Source organism: Rutilus rutilus (genome assembly GCF_951802725.1).
Source record: "Rutilus rutilus genome assembly, chromosome: 3".
Taxonomy (NCBI): domain Eukaryota; kingdom Metazoa; phylum Chordata; class Actinopteri; order Cypriniformes; family Leuciscidae; genus Rutilus; species Rutilus rutilus.
In genome coordinates this window covers 7,599,151-7,621,265 of record NC_140211.1, presented here as the reverse complement: position 1 = coordinate 7,621,265, position 22,115 = coordinate 7,599,151, and the positions used below count along the sequence as shown (strand labels likewise).

General features: G+C 38.4%; 2 protein-coding genes across 1 annotated transcript; one reads left to right on the top strand and one right to left on the bottom strand.

Annotated features, from left to right (window-relative positions):
• The window catches only part of LOC311287780 (growth-regulated alpha protein-like), a 176,579-nt gene that overhangs the window by 134,389 nt on the left and 20,075 nt on the right, over positions 1-22,115 (top strand).
• LOC311286899 (uncharacterized protein) lies at positions 13,854-21,372 on the bottom strand. The gene is made up of 6 exons (XM_084403344.1): positions 21,149-21,372; positions 18,593-18,708; positions 16,638-17,687; positions 16,302-16,460; positions 14,776-14,871; positions 13,854-14,643 (listed from the first exon to the last, which is right to left on the bottom strand). Exons 2-6 carry the CDS (start codon positions 18,593-18,595, stop codon positions 14,341-14,343), a joined length of 1,611 nt encoding a protein of 536 aa, XP_084259470.1. The 5' UTR covers positions 18,596-18,708; positions 21,149-21,372; the 3' UTR covers positions 13,854-14,340.

Below are 22,115 nucleotides of genomic sequence, written 5' to 3'. Positions count from 1 at the left end.
ATGAAGGCTATATCCTTAACACCAAGCATATCTGCAGACTCTGTTGATTTTCTCCTTGATTCTTTTAACTCAAAAGTTAAAAGTGTAATTGATGATATTGCTCCTGTTAAAGTCAGGAAGAAGAGTGGCAGACAAAAAGCACCTTGGAGAAACTCAACAGCAGTGCAAAATATGAAAAGACAATGCAGAAAAGTAGAGCGCATGTGGCGGAAGACAAAATTTGAAGTCCATTATAACATCTACAAAGACAGCCTTCATGCTTTCAATATGGAGCTAGGCAAAGCTAGACAGACTTTCTTCTCAAATATTATAAACAGTAATTTAAACAACACACGCACTCTTTTTGCTACTGTAGAGAGACTGACAAACCCCCCCAAGCCAGATTCCCAGTGAATTGCTCTCAGACAGCAAGTGCAGTGAGTTTGCTTCTTTCTTCTCTGAGAAAATCAATAATATCAGAAAGGTGATCAGCACATCCTTGAGTTGCGCTGGGGTCAGACAGATCAAACCACCTGAGAAAATAGTTACTATGTCTGACTTCAAAGAAATTGATGGCAAAATTTTGGAAGAAACCGTACAGCACCTTAAAACATCAACCTGCGCTCTTGACACACTTTCCACATCATTTTTTAAAAAGTGTGTTAAACAGTTTAGAAGCAGATCTTCTAGAAGTGGTAAATGCTTCACTTCTCTCTGGGAGTTTTCCAAACTCCCTGAAAACTGCAGTTGTCAAGCCCCTCCTGAAAAAGAACAATCTGGATAAGACCATATTAAGCAACTATAGGCCGATCTCAAATCTTCCTTTCATAGGCAAGATAATTGAAAAAGTTGTCTTCAATCAGCTGAACAAATTCTTATGCTCGAATGGATACTTTGACAATTTTCAATCTGGTTTACGACCGCACCACAGCACAGAGACAGCGCTCATAAAGATAATAAACGATATTCGCTTAAATACTGATTCAGGCAAATTATCGGTGCTGGTACTACTCGACCTCAGTGCTGCATTTGACACTGTCGATCATAACATACTTCTTGACAGGCTGGAAAACTGGGTGGGGCTTTCTGGGATAGTCCTAAAATGGTTCAGGTCATACTTAGATGGGAGAGGTTATTATGTGAGTATAGGAGATCATAAGTCTGAGTGGACATCCATGACATGTGGAGTCCCTCAAGGCTAAGGCTGTATATGCTCCCAATGAGCCAAATAATGAGAAAGAACCAAATTGCTTACCACAGCTATGCAGACGACACACAGATTTACTTAGCCCTATCGCCTAACGATTACAGCCCCATTGACTCCCTGTACCAATGCATCGATGAAGTCAACAGTTGGATGTGTCAAAACTTTCTTCAGTTAAACAAAGACAAAACTGAAGTCATTGCGTTTGGAAACAAAGATGAAGTTCTCAAGGTGAATGCATACCTTCACTCTAGGGGTCAAACAACCAAAAATCAAGTCAAGAATTTTGGTGTGACACTAGAGTCAGACCTTAGTTTCAGTAGTCATGTCAAAGCAATAACTAAATCAGCATACTATCATCTGAAAAATATTGCAAGAATTAGATGCTTTGTTTCTAGACAAGACTTAGAGAAACTTGTTCATGCTTTCATCACCAGCAGGGTGGATTATTGTAATGGACTCCTCACTGGCCTTCCCAAAAAGACCATAGTTGCAGCTCATACAGAACGCTGCCGCCAGGATTCTGAGCAGAACCAGAAAATATGAACATATCACACCAGTCCTCAGGTCTTTACACTGGCTCCCAGTTAAATTTAGGATTGATTTTAAAGTATTATTACTGGTATATAAATCATTCAATGGCCTAGGACCTCAATACATTGCAGATATGCTCACTGAATATAAACCCAACAGATCACTCAGATCATATCAGCTAGAAATACCAAGGGTTCACTCTAAGCATGGCGAGTCCGCTTTTAGCTATTATGCCAGCCGCAGCTGGAACCAGCTTCCAGAGGAGATCAGACGTGCTCCTACAGTAGTCACTTTCAAATCCAGACTCAAAACACATCTGTTTAGCTATGCATTTAATGAATGAGCACTGTGCCAATGCTCATCCAACTGTTTGTACTCTACTGTATTTTATTTGTATCTTTCTAAACTGTTTTAATTATTCTTATTTCTTTTTTTATTATTTTAATTTCTTCTATGTAAAGCACTTTGAATTGCCATTGTGTATGAAATGTGCTATATAAATAAACTTGCCTTGACTTGCATTCTTTCTAACTAATCTTTTTCTTTCTAACTAATCTTTCTTTCTTTCTAACTAATCTATCTATTTATCTTTTTAACTTATCTCTTTCTAACTAATATACATTTCTTTCTAACAAATCTATCTTTCTTTCTTTTTAAGTAATCTTTCTTGTTTCTTTCTTTTTAACTAATATTTCTTTCTAACTAATCTTTCTTTCTTTCTTTCTTTCTATCTTTCTTTCTTTCTTTCTTTCTTTCTTTCTTTCTTTCTTTCTTTCTTTCTTTCTTTCTTTCTAATTAATCTTTCTTTCCAACCAATCTTTCATTCTAACTAATCTATATTTTTTCTTTCTAACTAATCTATCTTTCTTTCTAACTAATATTTCTTTCTTTCTTTGTAAATAATCTTTCTTTCTAACTAATATTTCTTTTTTTCTTTCTAACTAATCTTTCTTTCTAACTAATCTTTCTTTTTTTCTTTCTTTCTAACTTATCATTCTTTTTAACTAATCTATTTCTTTCTTTCTTTCTTTCTTTCTTTCTTTCTTTCTTTCTCTTCTTACTAATCTTTCTTTCATACTAATCTTTCTTTCTAACTAATCTTTCTTTCTTTCTAACTAATCTTTCTTTCTTTATCTATCTATCTATCTATCTATCTATCTATCTATCTATCTATCTATCTTTCTAACTGATTTTTCTTTCTTTTTAAGTAATCTTTCTTTTTTCTTTCTTTTTAACTAATATTTCTTTCTTTCTTTCTAACTAATCTTTCTTTCTCTTCTTTCTTTCTTTCTTTCTTTCTTTCTTTCTTTCTTTCTTTCTTTCTTTCTTTCTTTCTTTCTTTCAATTAATCTTTCTTTCCAACCAATCTTTCATTCTAACTAATCTAATTAATCTTTCTTTCCAACCAATCTTTCATTCTAACTAATCTTTCTTTCTTTCTAACTAATCTATCTTTCTTTCTTGCTCTTTCTAACTAATCTATCTTTCTTTCTAACTAATATTTTTCTTTCTTTCTTTCTTTCTTTCTTTCTTTCTTTCTTTCTTTCTTTCTTTCTTTCTAATTAATCTTTCTTTCCAACCATTCTTTCATTCTAACTAATCTAATTAATCTTTCTTTCCAACCAATCTTTCATTCTAACTAATCTATCTTTCTTTCTTTCTTTCTTTCTTTCTAACTAATCTATCTTTCTTTCTTGCTCTTTCTAACTAATCTATCTTTCTTTCTAACTAATATTTCTTTCTTTCTTTCTTTCTCTTTCTTTCTTTCTAACTAATCTTTCTTTCTAACTTATCGTTCTTTTTAACTAATCTATTTTTCTTTCTTTCTTACTATCTTTCTTTCTAACTAATCTTTCTTTCTAACTAATCTTTCTTTCTTTTTAACTAATCTATCTATCTATCAATCTATCAATCTATCTATCTAATCTGTCTTTCTTTCTAACTGATTTTTCTTTCTTTCTTTCTAACTAATCTATCTTTCTTTCTTTCTCTTTCTTTCTTTCTTTCTTTCTTTCTTTCTTTCTTTCTAACTAATCTTTCTATAAATACCCGCTCTTTCAGTTCCCTCAGCAGAGGCGATTCGAAGAGTGTATTCAGCAGCCAACGAGTCAGTTCCTCAGCTCGCTCGCCTGCACACAAACGCCGGTGACCCACATAAATCAGGCCGAAGGTGTTTTGAATGTAGGAAATGTGCCCACTACCCAGTGCCCACCCCTACACAAAAGCACTACCCTCTACCCTCACTCATCCAGGGTCGAAAACAAAGTTGGCTCATGCCGCTCGACCGCTAAGTGTAGAAAAAGTGCCCACTACCCAGTGTTCACCCCTACACATAGGCATTACCCACGCAGTGTCTCACACCACCCCGGGGTCCATATCAGTCAAACCGGCTCATGGCGTTCATGTTTTAAGTGTAGGAAATGTGCCCGCTGTACAGTGCTCACCCCTACCTATGAACATGACTGTATCTGTGTTACGCACACACATAATGCCCCAGCATATGAACCCAGCTCACGCTGGTGGTGTTTCAGGTGTAAATCACGTGTCTGCCACACAACGCACACATTTTCTGAAAAGCACCTCGTGCCTCGTGCCGCGAGCTCACATAGCCTCGTCTGTAATACAACACCTTCCCGTTTCTATGGCCGGGATGTTAGTTACAAAGCCGCCACACGGAGTGACGACTGCTCCATTGAATATGAACTTGGTAAACAAAGTATGTCATCATGGCCGGGTCCCCGAGTCCCTGAAAATCAGCGACCAGAGCCCAGATTTCATTCTACCCCTGGCCATTCACGTGAAAGTGTGGGAATCGATTCCAGGGGTCTCAAAATGGGTGCTAGAGATACAATTCGCTCGCAGACCGTCACGCTTCACAGCCCGGGTCGAAACTTCAGTGAATCAGGAAGTAGCACACCTACTTCGCACCGAGATAGCGAATTTGCTAAGAAAAGGGCAGTAGAGATCGTCCCGAGAGCGAGTCGGGGTTTTACAGCTGTTACTTCTTAGTACCGAAGAAGGACGGCAGGCTCCGCCCCATACTAGATCTCAGGCGTTTGAACAAAGCTCTTATGATACGCTCGTTCAAAATGCTCACAACCAGACAAATCCTCGCTCGAATTCGACCGGGGGACTGGTTTATATCAGTGGATCTGAAAGACGCCTACTTTCAGATTCAAATAGCAGTCCATCACAGGCCATTCTTGAGATTCGCCTTCGAGGGCCAGGCTTATCAGTACACCGTCCTTCCGTTCGGCCTGTCCTTAGCACCTCGTACATTTACGAAATGCATGGACACAGCGCTCGCGCCCCTCAGACGAAGGGGCGTGAGAATTCGGAACTATTTGGACGACGGGCTGATTATAGCGCAGTCGAAAGAGGAACTTTCTAGCAGCGACATTCATAATACGGAGGAGTCTCCCCCTCAGAGTGTTTCAGAGGATGATGGGTCTTATGGCCTCAGCCTCGACGGTGCTGCGGCTGGCTCTGCTATACATTCACCCTTTTCAGCTATGGCTGAGGCGGCGTCTTCCAGCGCGAGCATGGACATCAGGTTTGCTTCATCTCACGGTGAATCAAGACATGCGCAGCAGCGCTGAAACCGTGGACGAGGGCTGACTGGTACCAGTCCGGCGTGAACCTGAGCATAGCCTCAAAAGTCAAAGTAGTCTCGACAGATGCCTCCAACACGGGTTGGGGCACCCTTTACGAAGGGAGGCCATCAGTGAGCCTGTGGTCAGACGCAGAGAAGTGTCTACACATAAGCTGTCTAGAGATGAAAGCGGTTGAGAATGCCCTACAGTTTTTCCTCCCTGTGCTGAGGAACCACCACGTTCTAGTCAGAACAGACAACATGTCAGTGGTGTCTTACATAAACCGCCAGGGCAGCCTCAGGTCCCGGAGCCTTCTTGCAAGAGCAAAACGCCTCCTTATATGGGCCCAGCACAATCTGTGCTCGCTGAGAGTAGCGCATGTGCCGGGCGTCCTGAACGTGGGCCCAGACATGTTGTCCAGGGCCAAGCTTCCCCCAGGGGAATGGTCCTTGCATCCCCTGGTGGTGCAAAACATCTGGGACATCTTCGGCAGAGCGGAGATAGAACTGTTTGCGTCACAAGCCAACGCTCATTGCCCAATGTTCTTTTCAAAAGAAAGGTGCCCTCTCTATGCATTTACCCGGTTGCCTTGTTACCACAGGTAATCAAGCGAGTCAGGGAGTGCAAATGCTCGATAATCCTGGTAGCCCCGCTCTGGGAGAATCAAGTTTGGTTCCCAGAGTTGATGGAACTGGGGAGCACAGCTCCATGGCCGATTCCGCTGAGGAAGGACCTGTTGTCTCAGGCCGAGGGCGCGGTTTGGCACCCATACCCCGAGCTGTGGGCCCTGCATGTGTGGGTGATCAATTACCATTTCACCTCCCAGAGGGAGTGATGAACACGATCACACAGGCTAGAGCTTAGTCTACTAGACGGCTCTACGCGTCTAAATGGTCCGTGTTCGCTGAATGGTGTTCAGCTCATAAATTGGACGCTAGATTGTAAGGTAACGGTGACAGTGCTTTCTTTCTTGCAAGAGCTGTTGGACAGCGGGAGAACCCCTTCCATGCTCAAGGTGTATGTGGCGGCCATAGCAGCATTTACGAAGCCTGTAAATGGCCAGTCGCTGGGAAAGAATGACCTCATAATCCGTTTCCTCGGGGGAGCTAGGAGGCAGTCAAAACAAAATGTATTCAGACACATTGCTATCATAACTTACATTAATGAACTATAGTGCCCTGTGCCCATAGTAAAAAAATGGGCACAGGAAAAAATATTTCTTTTCTTTTTTTACAGAAATAGTTTTTTTATATCAATTAGTTACATGTATTTAATTATCATCACTCAAATACAAGTGGATTTGTATATACATTTATTGCACATAAGGCAGTATATCATTTTTTATTTTATAATTGTGTTAACTTTCTACTCTAATTTTGTTGTTAAAATAGCCTATAAATATTTACAGCCAAATCAAAAATTATCCAGACACCCGATATAATTTATCTTTTTTTTACTAGTGGGCGCAGGACACTGTAAGTTATGATAGCAAGGTGTCTGAATAAATTTTGGTTTGACTGAATATATCAATTATTTTATGTCCCTATCATACACGTCAAATATCATAAACTCACAATTTTAAAGTTATTTTAAGTTATTGATGACTAAGGCATTAATAATGTTACAAAATATTTATGTTTTTAAATGAATGCTGTTTTATTCATCAGAGTCTTAATAGGATAAAAATACACCACTGTTTCCACAAAAATATAAAGCAGCACAACTGTTTTCAACATTGATAATAATAATCAGAAATGTTATTCGAGCAGCAAATCAGAATATTATAATGATTTCTGAAGGATCATGTGACACTGAAGACTGGAATAATTATTTATAAGAAAATGAAAAGACATGAATAGGCAAAAAAAACATTTTTTTCATTCACCAATACATTTTTAGGTTTCAAGCTTTTTTAATCCAAACTTTGTATAAAAATGATTCTCAATTATGTCATGAAAGATATAACAGAATTATTTGATATACCATATTACTTTATGCAATATGCGTGTAAAGATAGCTATTAACGCCATTCCTCTTCTATGCAATGCATCTATAGAGCTGGTAAGTCCCACCCCTTCCGCTAACCCCACTGGACCTCTAGGTTGAAAAATCGTCAATGCAAGTGAATGTGTGAAAATAATTATTTTCTGGTCCCGTTTGAATTTTGCCATGAATGTGAACATATTTTGTCTGTGAATTTTTAATATAATTTTTCGTGTGAAGAATGCTACAATTTAGCGGGTAGAAGTTTGATACGGTTAGACTTTGTGTGAGAGCACTTTGTGGACTACAACTCTTCGCTGCTAGTTTTTACATCAGACGGGAATCTGAAGAAAGAACAGCCCATTTGGTTTGAATGGTGACATTTGGGTACAAAACACACAGGCATCTCGATCTGTCTCCATAGATTATCACAGCATTAGCACCGTGATTTGACAAGTGGAGGGAAAATGTGTTATGGGGTGACGTCACATAGGCGACGTAGTCTTTCTCGTTATGTCTTTTCCACAACTGCTAGCCAAAGAATCATACAATATACTGTCAAACTCGTAACATGAAAAATTATATTTAAAAAAAAAAATCACAGACAACATATGTTCACATTCATGGCACAATTCAAACGGGACCAGAAAATAATTAGTTTCTCACAATCACTTGCATTGACGATTTTTCAACCTAGAGGTCCACTTGGGGTTTTATGGATGGGCGGGACTTACCAGCTCTATACACCTGTATCTAATTTGCATATTTATGTGTTTTTGGGACAACATGTAATTAAGAAAGACGTGTAATAATTGGGAATGTTTTCATAAGAATATCTCATAAGAATATTTATGTATAATTTATTTCCCTATTCACTTGTTGTGTCTCCCAAAATGCCTGATTAACATGATTTAAAATTCTCCCTGTAGTCAATAATTGTATTCCTTAAAACTCATCTTTGATCACCAAAATTACATATTTCTTTATTCATGCCTTAAAATAGCTTGAATGTAACTCGACACCCTTGCCTCATTTAGTATTGGCAGTTCTATGAATATGCAAATGAGCCCCGCCTCCACTCACTCACTCAGCTCAGAGATCCACTGGTTGACGATCACACGTTGATCTGATTGGTTACAAGGTAGTTTGTGACGTCAGAAACACCAGCGATTTCAAACCGTGTTTTTGAGACTGTCTTTGGTTCACTGCAGTTTTAAGGAGAAAACACTCAGCAATGCTGTCGACTTATGAATTTTCTCATGGTTTGTCTTAAAGCATATTAAAAACACCACATAGACATATAAACAACATTAAAAGCTTGATTTTCACCACAGGGGGACTTTAAGTCCTGATGAAATCAATGTTGTGTTTCGTAACAAAGCCATATTCTGATTTGAAACCCCATAACATTTTCCTGAGATGTTGATTTCTGACAAACAATTTAAAAATTAGTCAGATTTAAATGATAATTACAAAATATTCTCATATTTCCATAAGAGTGCCCATAAAGTTTTCTTAAAGAGTCCTGAATGTGCTCTTTACAGGACATCCAGACCTAAAACTGTGAAATTCAGAGAAATTCGCTAAAATGTAATGACCTCTACCGAGGAAAAGAGGATATTGCATTATGATCTGACTGGAACCAAGAGTGTTTTTAATTGACTGCATGTGTGTGTTGCAGATGTGCCATTACCAAAGTGAGACTGGAGGAGGCCAGAGCAGCAGGATTGCGTCTGTGTGTCGACCTCAGCATGACCCACCGCCTGTCAGATTCACAAACACACGTACACACACAGTTTGTAACAATCAACCTTTTAACTTAGGCTGTGTTAACTAAAACGCACAAGGGGTTCTTTTGAAAGATTGATCAGATTAACAATAACAAACTATAACATTGACAAACAGTATATTCGGTCTACCAGCATCAAAGGAAGACACGCACCAAACAATAAACCAGTATTTGCTCACAGTAGGCTACAGCGCTTTATATTTTCACACATTAAATGACCCATACAACCCCAACTCATTTCAATCAATGTCCTTTTTTTCAGTCCCGAAAACACCCTAAAAGTCCAAACTAAACGAAAGATATACTGTCCTTTACCAGGACGCCCGCGAGACTGTGTATAATAATCCAAGGCCGATGCCGGTAAATTGTCCCATGACGTAGCAAACAAATAATCCACACACAAAAGGAAAAAATGCGATCGTTGGCTTGCTGTTAGTGATGGGACATTTGAACCGAGGCGTCGGAGCGTGTGTCGAGAAAAAGTGGGCGTGCCAGATGAAGCCGCGATTCGAGGCTTGTGTTGTTAACGTGAAAATCACGTGACTAATGACAAACGAGGCCTCGGTTTGTGTGGATACGTCATCGGTTCGGTCTGTGAGTGTCGCTTCCGGATAAAAGGCGGTTCGAAACTCGCGCCACCTTGTGGGTGTTGCAGGAGTAGTAGAAGCAGTTGTAGTAGTGTCAGAGAGTCAGAGAGTTAGATGATAACTGTTGTGTCATATGTGAGGGCTGTATATTATTACATTATCAGGTTAGATTAGAATAGTTAAAGTAGGCCTATATTATTATTATAGTAGGCCTAGCTATATTATAGTCTTGTTATATTAATTAGATAAGATTATTTGGATTGCTCTGGATTTTTGCATCTGGACTGGACTGCTTTTTGATTTGGATTGCCTTTTTGGATGTGTTTGCTTTTTGTGACTCTTCTTTTTCCTGGTAATGGACAAGCAAGAAAGAGGAGATCCTCCCCTGTCTGGGCTCAACAGAAGCATCAGTGTCCTCATTTGTACCACTGCCATTTTTACGTTCCCCTGCATCCCCTGTTCCTTGTGAAAGGATATTTTCCAAGGCTAAAGAGATTTTGTCCAAGAAGAGGAATCGTCTAAACCCCAACACACTTGAAATAATTCTGTTTCTCAATAAAAAATCTATTGTAATCCTTCCTTCCGGACTATTCTGTTGCAGTTTACTTTGATAATCTGTTATCTATAATCTGCTAAATGAATAAATTTACTTTATTACACTCCCTCTAACATAAGCACTGCACTCAACACAGTGTCACTGTTGTTGTTCATACTGTCACTATCCAAACAATTTATGAATAATTAATAAACTGTGTGTGTGACTCTGCACAAGTAAATTCAGACAGAGAAAGATACATATTTTATAATATACACAGTAATGGACAAATGTCTGATCATGTCTTTTTATTATTGCAAATGAAAGGTTACAGACATCAACAGTGAGTAGCCTACAAAATAAATAAATAAATATTTGTATTTATAAAAATATTTTTATAAAATATACATTTAAATAAAAATATACAAATAAATATAAATAATTATTTGTATATTTACATTACAAATAAATATTTGTATTTCTAAAAGTATTTTATAAAATATAAAAAATGTTATTAAAATTTTTTTTTTTTTATATAGAGGGAGGGAGGGAGGGAGGGGTGTGGCTCTGAACACTGGTTCAGAATGAATTAATTTGTCTGCTATTTCTTTGCACAGTAGCTAGGTGTCACTAGTGAGCAATGCTGAATGAAGCTTCGAGTAATGAACCTTTGGCTGAAGCAATGGACTGCGAGGTCTCAGTGGTTCAGGAAGCCTCATTTTGCCATCACTACTTGCTGTTATACCACGCAAATAGGAGAAAAAACAAAACCAATCGATCTCACCAACTCCGGTGAATAAGTCCAGCCAGCCGTCTGTGAAGACTATTTTGACGCGTCCTCAGTTTGGTAACGCGCTCGTTTTCCCCACACTACAAGCGGCGTTTAGCTTATATGCAGTCCGTTTTCCCAGTAGTGATGCTTTCTTTCTATTTACCACTCAAGAGAAACAATTTACAATAACTAGTAGCTGCAGCAACTGAGTACTGGCGCGCTCATTCTGGGGCCTGTTCTTCGTACGTTGCTTAAAACATCCGAGATCAAATGAGACATCCAAGATGAAATCATTGTGCTAATCATGATCTGGCTAACTCGGTTCTTCGAACACACTTGCCTGATATGATTAGTATCGCTGGATTGAGTCATCTGAGATAATTGCGCGTTCATGCGCTGGTTAAAAGGGGATATGTATCGATAGTAGAAACATTGATCAGCAACGCTGCTATTGGCTGCTCAGCGTGGCCAAAGAGTGCGCACAGTTTTTCTCCTTAGCAGAGCAAGAACTAATAGTCAAAGTTTATTCGGAATTTTAATGTTTAATTAAAACGCCAGGGAACACCTCAAAGTCTGCAAAAGCCAGGAGAGAGGGCTGGCAAAAAGTAGCAGACAATTTAAATCCGTTAGAAGTGGCCATGTTAGATGTTTTTATCACTTATTAGCCTAAAATTTTTGTATTTTAATAATTGCATAATTACTTTGTTCATTGTAATGTCAGAGTCACCACACTAGAACATGGGAACAAATAAAAGTGAAGTACAAAAATATTCTACATAGGCTAATGGTAATTTTTTGTTATATAGTCTCTTTTAAAAGGCATTTAACTGGTTGTCTGATTATAAAAGCAACCAAGAAAAAGGCTGAGAAAAGAAAAGAAAAGATCTTAGTAGCCTACACTGTAAAATCATTTTTGCTGCATTAAATTAAAGGGACAATAACTAGCTTTTTAGGTATTTTATTATCTAAAATCAATATTTTTATTCATAAATATGCCCTCAATGGTGTACAAATGTACTATGCCAATGATCAGACTAATCCTCGTAAACGAAGAATTTATTATCTTTATATTCATGGGACGGGTAGGTCCACGGAGGCTTCCATGTAGTTCCGCCATCTTGAAAAACTATAATAGCAGAGAGGGACAAAAAGTACTAGGCCAACGCGTTTCCACAACGCGTTTCGTTCAGAGCCAGCGTCACGTGACTGAAGCCAGCAGAAGCGGAGGAGCAGAGCAGTTGAGAGGCGCTTGTCACTGCCGCGGCAAGTTTAAAAGGCTGCACTGCATGGTTATTTATACACCGTTCATTCATACATACATATGAGTCACAGGATAAGGAGTCCTCGTCATCGAAAAAGTCCAAAATAGACCGTAAAAGGAAACGTGACCGGAGATTACAAAAACAAGGGTTAATGTCGGGATAGCTAATGCAGGAGAAAGCTTTCAAAACAAGAGATGCTGAAGTTGCCTGCTTTCTTCTCGACAGGTAAGTCAATGTTACGGTCTTAATTACAAGCTTATTTTTCATTGCTTGGTTGTGAACTTTATTATATAGATAGTAGAACATTTATAGTTATATCTATTTATCTATTCTATTCATAGTAAGTAAAACAGGCTCTTTGATGAATAGCAGCTATTGAGTAAAGTAACGTTAGAGAAGGCACGGATGATGATGATATCTAACAATGCACGTACTTCAGAAAATATAACGAATAAAGGCGGCATTACTACTAACTACCATAGTTAATGTTTTTCACAGTCAGTAATTTATACTGTAACATTCTTTTTTTCGTTGATTCATGTTTCAGTTTGTTTTAAATAACAAACCTGTTCACCCGAAGGAAAACTCGAAGTGCTATTATAAGACATCCTGTCATAGCTTTTTGGTACATAACGTCTACCGTAGATGCAACGTGCATTTGAAAAAGTGAGGCGCTGGAGAGCATTATTCGTTTGAATGCAAAATACAGTTTCACCACTAGATGGGGGAAATTCCTACTTAGTGTCCCTTTAAGGCCGTATAGTCATTTCAACTGTTAAATCTTGAGTGATGAATTGCTTTGACTTGTGAAAGTGAAAACTGATAAACTTATGTTAATGTAAAAATATTAACACTTGTATCTGTTCCCAAGAAAGTGGTGGCTGAAATATGTGCAGTAAGTGGACATTTTCTAACTTTCCAAAATAAATAAAGTATAAGACTTTGTAATGTCCATTGGCATGGGGTAATTTCCATAAGATCATCTCTCAATGCAAATCAAACTAGCTATTAGGCTAACTGAAATAAAACCATGCCAATCTCTAGGTATGGTGAAGGCTATGTGATGATGTGGGGCTATTTTAATTCCAGAGGCCAACACTGTAAAAAAGAAAAAGTTAGTTCAACTCAAATTTTCAAGGCAACCGACTGCACAGAATTTTTGAGTTGAAGATATCAACTTAATTTTTTAAGTTTTGAAGAACTACAATTATTAAGTTGCGTCAGCTAAGTTTTTCAAGTTCTGACAACTAAGTTTTTTTAATTCAAGTTACTGGAACTTTCAAGTCTGTAAAAGCTTACTATTTTGAGTTCAGATTACCATCCCCTGTAATAATTTACTATTTTGAGTTTAAATTACCCCCCACATTAAATCATCCACTGACAGTAAACCAGTTAATTTATGCATGTTTATTTGAACAAATTTGCTACAAACAGCTTTACATTTCCACAATGTAAACAAGTAATGTTATGGCCAAGCAAATACATCAGGTTTCAGTACCTGATACCTCAAGATGACCGATAAACAGTTGTAGCCAAATTATCTGAACATTCTGAATTCTGAACTTTGAAATTAGCCCAAAATTCAAACATGCAGGCTATAACAGTAATGGTGAAACAGCTTGCTTCTACTGAACAATCAATACTGTATCTCTTGACAGTAATATGACAGCTACACATAAAAGATTTATTTTTAGTTCAAATAAAGCACTTGTGTCCAGATCAAATAAGGCACATGTCAATAAGTTGGGGAAATCAAAAGGAACAACATAAAAACTAAGGTGGTCTATGTGAAGACGTACAAAATATCCAAACATAAGAAATGAACAGACATGATAAAATAAATCTTCCCCAAGGACACTTGCCACACCAGCAAATATGTAGACTATAACAGCAATGCTGAAACAAAGCTTGCTCTGAGAAACAATCAATAGTCTCGTGACAGTTATATGACAACTACAAATAACAGATTTGTATTTAGTCAAAATAAAGGAACAACATAAAAACTATAGGGTGGTCTATGTGAAGACTTACAAAATATCAAAAACATAAATGAACAGACATGATAAAACATGATAATATAAATCTTCCCCGTGGAAAATGAATCACTGGTTTAACAGCTTGGTCTTGAAGCTCCGTACACGCTGTGAGCAATTGGTGGACATTTCCATGAAAATGTGCTGGATAGCTTCAAAGGTGTACCTGGTGTCTTTTGGGAACTCCATGTTCAGGGCATAAAGCAAGCCAAAAAGATACGCAAGCGCAGTCGGGGTGTCTGGGATGTCTTTCAGGACAATGGTTTCCTCCAACACAAGGGCAATATTAATGACTGCGTCGTCATTATCATCAAGCACTGTGAGGACCCCCATCTTGATGCCTTTCATCTGTTTGTCATCTGCATCAGTTGCCTGACAAAACAAAAACACCACTGAAATAATGTCCTGTAGAAAACTAGTCAATAAAGAATGATGTCTATTTGTGTATGGCCTCTTTGATATACAACAATACTAAAAGCTGAAGGTCTTCCAAGCTGCACTCACCAGGCATCTAGAGAAAAGCTTTTCGGCATTCTCCCGCAGAAATATGGGAAGACCTTCCACAGCTGCCTGTCTGCGATGACTTGTGATGTCAGATGTCTGTATTGGAAGAATATAAAGACAAACAAATACTTTTGTTTAGCTCTGTGAAATGTACTTGTGCATGTGCACTTGTGCTTGGTTCCATTTGTATTCCAATCTCTACAATTGTGCATGTAGGCAGATAAAATAATTGCAGGCTCTGTTAGTTTGTTAGTGTTTCTTTTTGTCTTTTAAAGGAGAACTCGGGTCAATTTTAACATTGAGCTCATTTTTTTGTAAATTTGGAGTGCTGTCAGTACAGAGAACAACGACAAAACCGTGTTGCCTACACCGTGTTATCCTCTTTTTAAAATTTGCACCCTGTTGACTTAAATGGGGCAAGTTTTAAACCTGCTTTTAGCCTCTTAACATCTTTGATGTGTCATTACAAGTGCACAGGTCATGTGAGTGATTCCTTCAGGGTGAACGCGAGTGAATCTGACTGCAGTAGATGTGAAAGATATGAATAAAAATGACGTTTATTCAGCCAGCGCACATACCTGTATTTACATCCTGTTTTCAGTCGAAGTCCATAGTAGTCGATTGTCGAGTTCACACGAACGTTTAGTTACCTATGATCACGCGCATGAACTCGACAATCGACTACTATGGACTTCGACTGAAAACAGGATGTAAATACAGGTATGTGCGCTGGCTGAATAAACGTCATTTTTATTTATATCTTTCACATCTACTGCAGTCAGATTCACTCGTGTTCACTCTGAAGGAATCACTCACATTGGCTGGGCACTTGTAATGACACATCAATGATGTTAAGAGGCTAAAATCAGGTTTAAAACTTGCCCCATTTAAGTCAACAGGGTGCAAATTTTAAAAAGAGGATAACACGGTGTAGGCAACACCGATTTTTGTCGTTGTTCTCTGTACTGACAGCACTCCAAATTTACAAAAAAATGAGCTCAATGTTAAAATTGACCCGAGTTCTCCTTTAAGGATAAGTTCACTATTTTGCACTTTGAACCCCCTTTCTGGGTTATCTTTGATGAAATAGTGTTTGACGAACACTCAACAAACACGACTAACCAATCGGTGAGTTGCACATCTTTGAAAACGAACGTTTAGGGTTGATTTAAAGACAGGTTTGTGAATGCATGTAGCTAGCCATTCTGAAGCATGGCAGGGCCGATTCTAAATCAGCCAAAAGCTCAAGACTGGACCAATAGTCAAAATTCTGGTGTCAAACACTCTTATTTCATCAACCCAGAGAGGGGGTTGAAAGTGCAAAACCGTGAATGTATCCTTTAAATATTACTGTATTAAATAGTCAATCAAGATGGAACTCGCTCACCAACGTAGCTGGTGCAAAAAAAGAATTGAGTTATATTACATCAAAAGTGCAGAGTGCTAGCTTGGTAGTTCCTTCTTGATTAATGGTTTAAATATTAGTGGACAAACTGAAGAAAAGGCCTTGTAGTCAATATAACAACCTGTTTGTCAAGCATTTCCAAAAGGGTTTCCATCTCTCGACTAAAGGTGCCCCTCCTGGCACGATACAATTTCAGCAGACGAGGGGTGAACATCTCAAGGGCAGCTGTAAATGTTCCCATCAGGTCCTTGGTGGTCACACGAGTGAACTCTTGACAAATCTGAATGAAACAAATACAATACAAATACAACAAGCTGATAGTGTGATTTCATTGTTATAATTAAGACTGCAAACTCAAAGCCATGATACAAATGAACCTACATACACTTATGAAAAAAAAAAACATAACACAAATGTAAACAAATGCACCAAGTTCAAGAAAAAAAAGATGCCTTACCTGTTCTTCAAGAAATAGACCGGGCCACCTCTCCAGAACCTCTGAGACCATGGGCTCCATCTCTACAATTTCCATTCTCCTAAGGGAGAATGTGATGTCCATCTTCTGTCTGATGAACTCCATGTCCTTGTTTTTCTTCTTCATGGCTTCAACCAGGGAAGACCTCAGGTCTTCCAAGTCATCCTCAGTGTAGCTTTCAGGGTGATCTGGTACATGGTTGACCTCACCTCGTTTTGGTTTTTTCAAGGAAAACCTTCCCTCCGGACCCCCATCATCATCATCTCTTCTTCGCCTGTTGACACCATGATCATCCGCCTCCTCCCTTCTTGATCTCCTGTTGACACCAACCTCATTACAACCAGCTTGACGTAGTTTTGATCTGTAGTTCCCCATCTTGTACTTTATGCTGGTTGTCCATCCTGCATATCCAGTACCACCACCAGGCTCTTTGAGGCAGGGATGTTTGTTGACAAGTTCAGCAGCAACAGAATCGAACTCATGTTTTTCAGGGTAGGCTTTCACAGAAAATATTTCTTGTGCCAACTTGTCCAGAATCTCTTTTTTCACATCTCTGGTTACATGTAAACCCTTCCCTGATATTTCAAACGTGTCATTCCCCTTGCGGAGTATCAGTTCAACGTCATATGAGAATTCTGGTACTGGGAACGGAGTGGGCCACTGTGAAACATTCCTCCTATATGTCCGCACAACTGAAGATAAGCTATGGATTGAGTCTGGAGATCCAATGATGGCTGTGTCAAGGGAAGAGATAGAGGAAGACCGAGTTGGTGTTGGAGGTGGTGGTGATGGCATGTCCTCATTGCTCCACAGAATATGCAAGACAGCCTTTTCTGAAGGTAACTCTGCTATGTCAGTCAGGTTGCAAACTGCCTGGCCAAAGTCTGAGTCTTCATACTGTATACAGAATTCACCCACAAGTTCAAGTTTTTGACGCAGTTCATTGTACAGTTCCTCTAAAGTTTCAGGAGCTTTGGTCAGCCGAATCTTACGGACGAGTTTGGGATTTATGTGGACCAGAAGCAACAAAGCCTGTGAGGACAAAAGAAGAACAGATATTTGCATGACACATTAAACTGAAGCCATATACAGTCATGGCCAAAAGTATTGGCGCACCTCAAGAATTGTTGCTTTTAAGCAAAATTCGCACACTTTTGAAGGTTTTTTGATAAAATAACCAAACCAGGATATTTTCAATAACTCAACACAACTGAAACAACAATTGGTTTCCCTAAATGTAACAGAATATATCACCAAAATACTGCGGGAAGTGAATACTGTATGGTCGAAAGTATTGGCACCCTTCACAAGAAGTGTCTTTTGCCGTGATAAAAGCACACTTTTCATTGTTAAAATCCAGTGCTAAGGTTATGGGTAGTCAGACGTCAGCTGTGGTAGCACTCCTGAGAAATATCAGCCCATTTCTAATGGACAAAATTCTCCAGTTTACTTACTATACATTTCTGTTGGTTTAAATGGACAGTATGAGGTTTTCTTCAAGTAGAATCGAGTTTATTATCCTTTAGAAATGGGCTTATACTTCTCAGGAATGCTACCACAGCTGACGTCTGACTATCCATAACCTTAGCTGTGGATTTTAACAATGAAAAGTGTGCTTGTATCACTGCAAAAGACAGTTATTTTGAGTGCCAATACTTTTGACCATGCAGTGTTCACTTCCCACAGTATGTTGGTGATATTTTGTGTTGAATTTGAGGAAACCAATTTTTGTTGTTTCAGTTCTGTTGAGCTATTGAAAATAACCTTGTTTTGTTTATTACATAAAAACACCTTCAAAAGTTTGTGAGTTTTGCTCGAAAACCAACACATTTGGAGGGGTGCCAATACTTTTGGCCATGACTGTACCTTGAACACTTAAAATCAAGTCATTAACACATGACAAAATTATGAAAATATACAAACAGAAAGGGGCTTACCATTTCAATTTACTGCAGTAGCCAAGCCCTTGGGGTCACCATCAAAGTTCTAGCAACTTGGTATGCAGCCAATGGGTGGTAGTCGTTCAAAGTCTCTGGATCCAGGATCTCTACATCTGAGTGACAGTTATCAATGAGTTGGTAAGACCGATAATGTTCCATGTACCAAGATGATAACCTTGTAGTGACAAAATACACTTTCCACCACTTGTCCACCAATATGTGTAGTATTCTAAAGAATTCTGGCAGTCCACTGCATTCACCTGCAGACACTATCATGTCCCTCACATACTGGGTCCCATACAAATGTACTTCTTTGGCAAGAGACACATCATCTTCATTTGGGTACTTCTTTTCTAGTACTGTCCTGAGCTTTTCATCTAAAGATGATATTTTCACTCTATCTACACTACCAACATGCAATTTTGGCTTGAACAATTGCTGTGTGTCAAGAAGATATGCCATGAACTGTTGATGCTTTGTGGAAAGGGTGAGTAGTACATTCTTAAAACAGTGAGCATCATTAATTGCCTGTTTGAAAAAACTATGCTTAGACTCAAATCTAAACGTCCACAGATCCACTAATGGCCCAAAGCACCGTGTGAGATGCACATAGTGATCAATGAAGTGATGCTTTGGTTTCAACTTGAATTCAGGAAAGGTGTCAGTGAGTAACTGTCGATGGTCAGACAATTTATTCCCTAAGTAACATAATGTTCCCTCTGATAACGTAGTAGACACTGTAATCTCCACAATCTCTTTAAGGTCCATTAAAATTTCCCATGACTGCTCTTGTTCAGGTATATAGTTCCCGATCAAGAGAGGTAGCAGACGTAAAAGTGCCCAGTTTTCATGTCCGTTACCGTTTACCTTTCCAGATGCAAGGCTTGTCTTTGTAATTGCCTGTGGCTTGTTGACCAAATCAGAGAATTTGTATGGAAACTGTTTTATGCGGTTATTCAGTCCATCGAATGTAATGAAACCTTTTCTAATCAATTCTTTCAAACACAAACTTAACTCCACTGCGACAACACCTTCAAATAGATCATGCAAAAGATCAGGGGGAAATCCAGTAACTGGGTGGAAGAAAGACAACTTACTTAAAGCACAGGATGATTTAACACCATTCACACATGGGTTAGGCTTATCACTCAACTTGAGTTGTTCCACAAAAGAATCGTGTTGCGTCACAGTTCTCAGTGGAAAGTTCCTTGGCTCACAATTTCCAATTTGGTCTCGACTGATGCAACAAAATCTGCAGAATTTTTCGACATTGAAAGCTTCCTGAAAACCTGCTAAGCTATGTGCACCAAGGTTATCAGCACAGACACAGAACACTGTTCCCTTTACAAACGTATCTAGAGCCTCAATATACACTCCTGTCTTTTCAAGAAATCCAAGATCCTTAATCAAAGGATAAAGAAAGGCATCATACCCAAATTGTCTGACATCGACAGTTTTTCCAAGACAAGCCAGTTGAATTAGGGGGAGAGTAGAACGAAACTTGCTTGGTAAATTCAACAAAATCCAATAGACAGCAGTAATTTTATGGATTTTTTTTGAGGACCCCAAAGGATTACATAGTTCCAGGTCATCTATGTAAAGTCCTATAGAGATACTTGCATCTTGCACACCCAGAAGACCATTGTCTTTGTAGAATTGTCCGTCTCGAAAAGAGCAAAACTGACCTGGGTTGTCCCCCTGACTAAACACCAACTTCTCCACAAAATCTGGCTGTCTCAACAAAGTTTCAAGAACCTGGATGATTGAAACATAAACAAATGTTTGTTTATGGGTTATTTTATATGTATACTCAGTAGGCTGAATTACAGGGAACTTATCTTTAAAAAAAAGATTTCTCCTGTGATCAGTGGCCAATGCACCCTTTCCTTGAGTGCTTACAATTAATGGATTTGTTTCCAAGACAGCATCATTAATCTTATGGAGAACACTATCATCTAATTCAATGCCGTGTTCTGCAAGCACTGCTTTGAGACCTTGTTGAGAGTGGGATTTTGAAAGATGTAAAATGTCATTAAACCCCTCAACTATTTTCTGTACAGCGTGTCTACTAACATGTAATTCAGTTTGCATACGTAGAAAAAATCCAGCAGCCCTGTGTTCAACAGTCTCAGCATCTACATACTCCTCCTTTTCTTGGACATCTGAATTTCCAGAACTACTTGCAAGTGCATCTTCCTCACTACAGATACCTAATGGTTGGTCAGAGGAATCTGTCTCAATGGATACAGGTTCATTTTCTAAGTCTGCTCTTAAACAGGTTCTGATATCACCATGTTTGTGTTTCCTACTTTTGTGTGAACTAAAAGTCTTTAGATTGTTTGTTTTAAAACTACATCTCAAGAAGGGGCAACACACAGTCTCATTTTTTTTTAAATGGCGTCCAAGGTGTGTGAAGAAAGACTGCTGCGTGCAGATTTCCCGGAATTCACATAGATCACAAAAAAAGGTGAATTTTTCTTGTATTTTGGCTGTCCTACAATGTGATCTGGTCAAATGTGACTTTAAGGCACCAGGTGTTTTAAAAGTACATACACAGTCACTGTAAACACACGGCCAGTAAGCTCCTCTTCCGTGCCTGAGCCGATGGTGCCTAAGCAGACGCTCTTGACTGGCGCTGGCAAAGCTGCAAAAGCAACACTTCATAGAAAACCTAGGACAAAAATAAGAGGACAAAATTAACACATACTTTGCAACTGTTCACATTAATGCTGTTGAGCTTCAGGGCTAAAACACACAAAGGTAGGGCTGGGTATTGTTCAAAATCTTTCGATCTGGTGCCAATTTCGATACCTCAGTTTCGATACCGGTTCCTAACGATACTTTTTTCAATACCAATTTTATGAAATCAATTTTAACAAGATTACATAACACATTAACTCAGAAAAACGTTGCTTTTTTTTCAGTTTGACTCTTGCTCCTTAGCCAGTGCACAAAGGAACAAAAATGTTTTATAAAGAGCTCATGCTCACCAAAGCTTAATTTTTTTAAAATAAAAAATACAGTAAAACTTGTAATATTGTGAAATAGTATTACAATTTAAAATCGTATTTGAATATATTTCAAAATGTAATTTATTCCTGTGATGTCAAAGCTGAATTTTCAAAATCATTACTTCAGTGTCACATGACCCTTCAGAAATATGAAAACAGTTTGCTGCTTAATATTTTGGAAACTATGATACATTTTTTCATGATTCTTTGATGTATAAAAAATTCTAAAGAACAGCATTTATTTAAAAATGAAATATTTTGTAACATTACACATGTTTTAATGTCACCTTTGATAACTTTAATGCATCCTTACTGAACAAATAAAATTCTGACTAACCAACACATTTTTGAACGACAGTATAGGTTATTATTTGTTGCAATATAAACACTGTCAGAGTGATAAACAAGGTATCTCTTCATTTACCAGTCAAAGACGGAGCAACTTTCTGCTCTTATGTTTACTTCGTGCACTGTCAAGGTCTTCATTATATTTGTCGTGGTACCGGTCT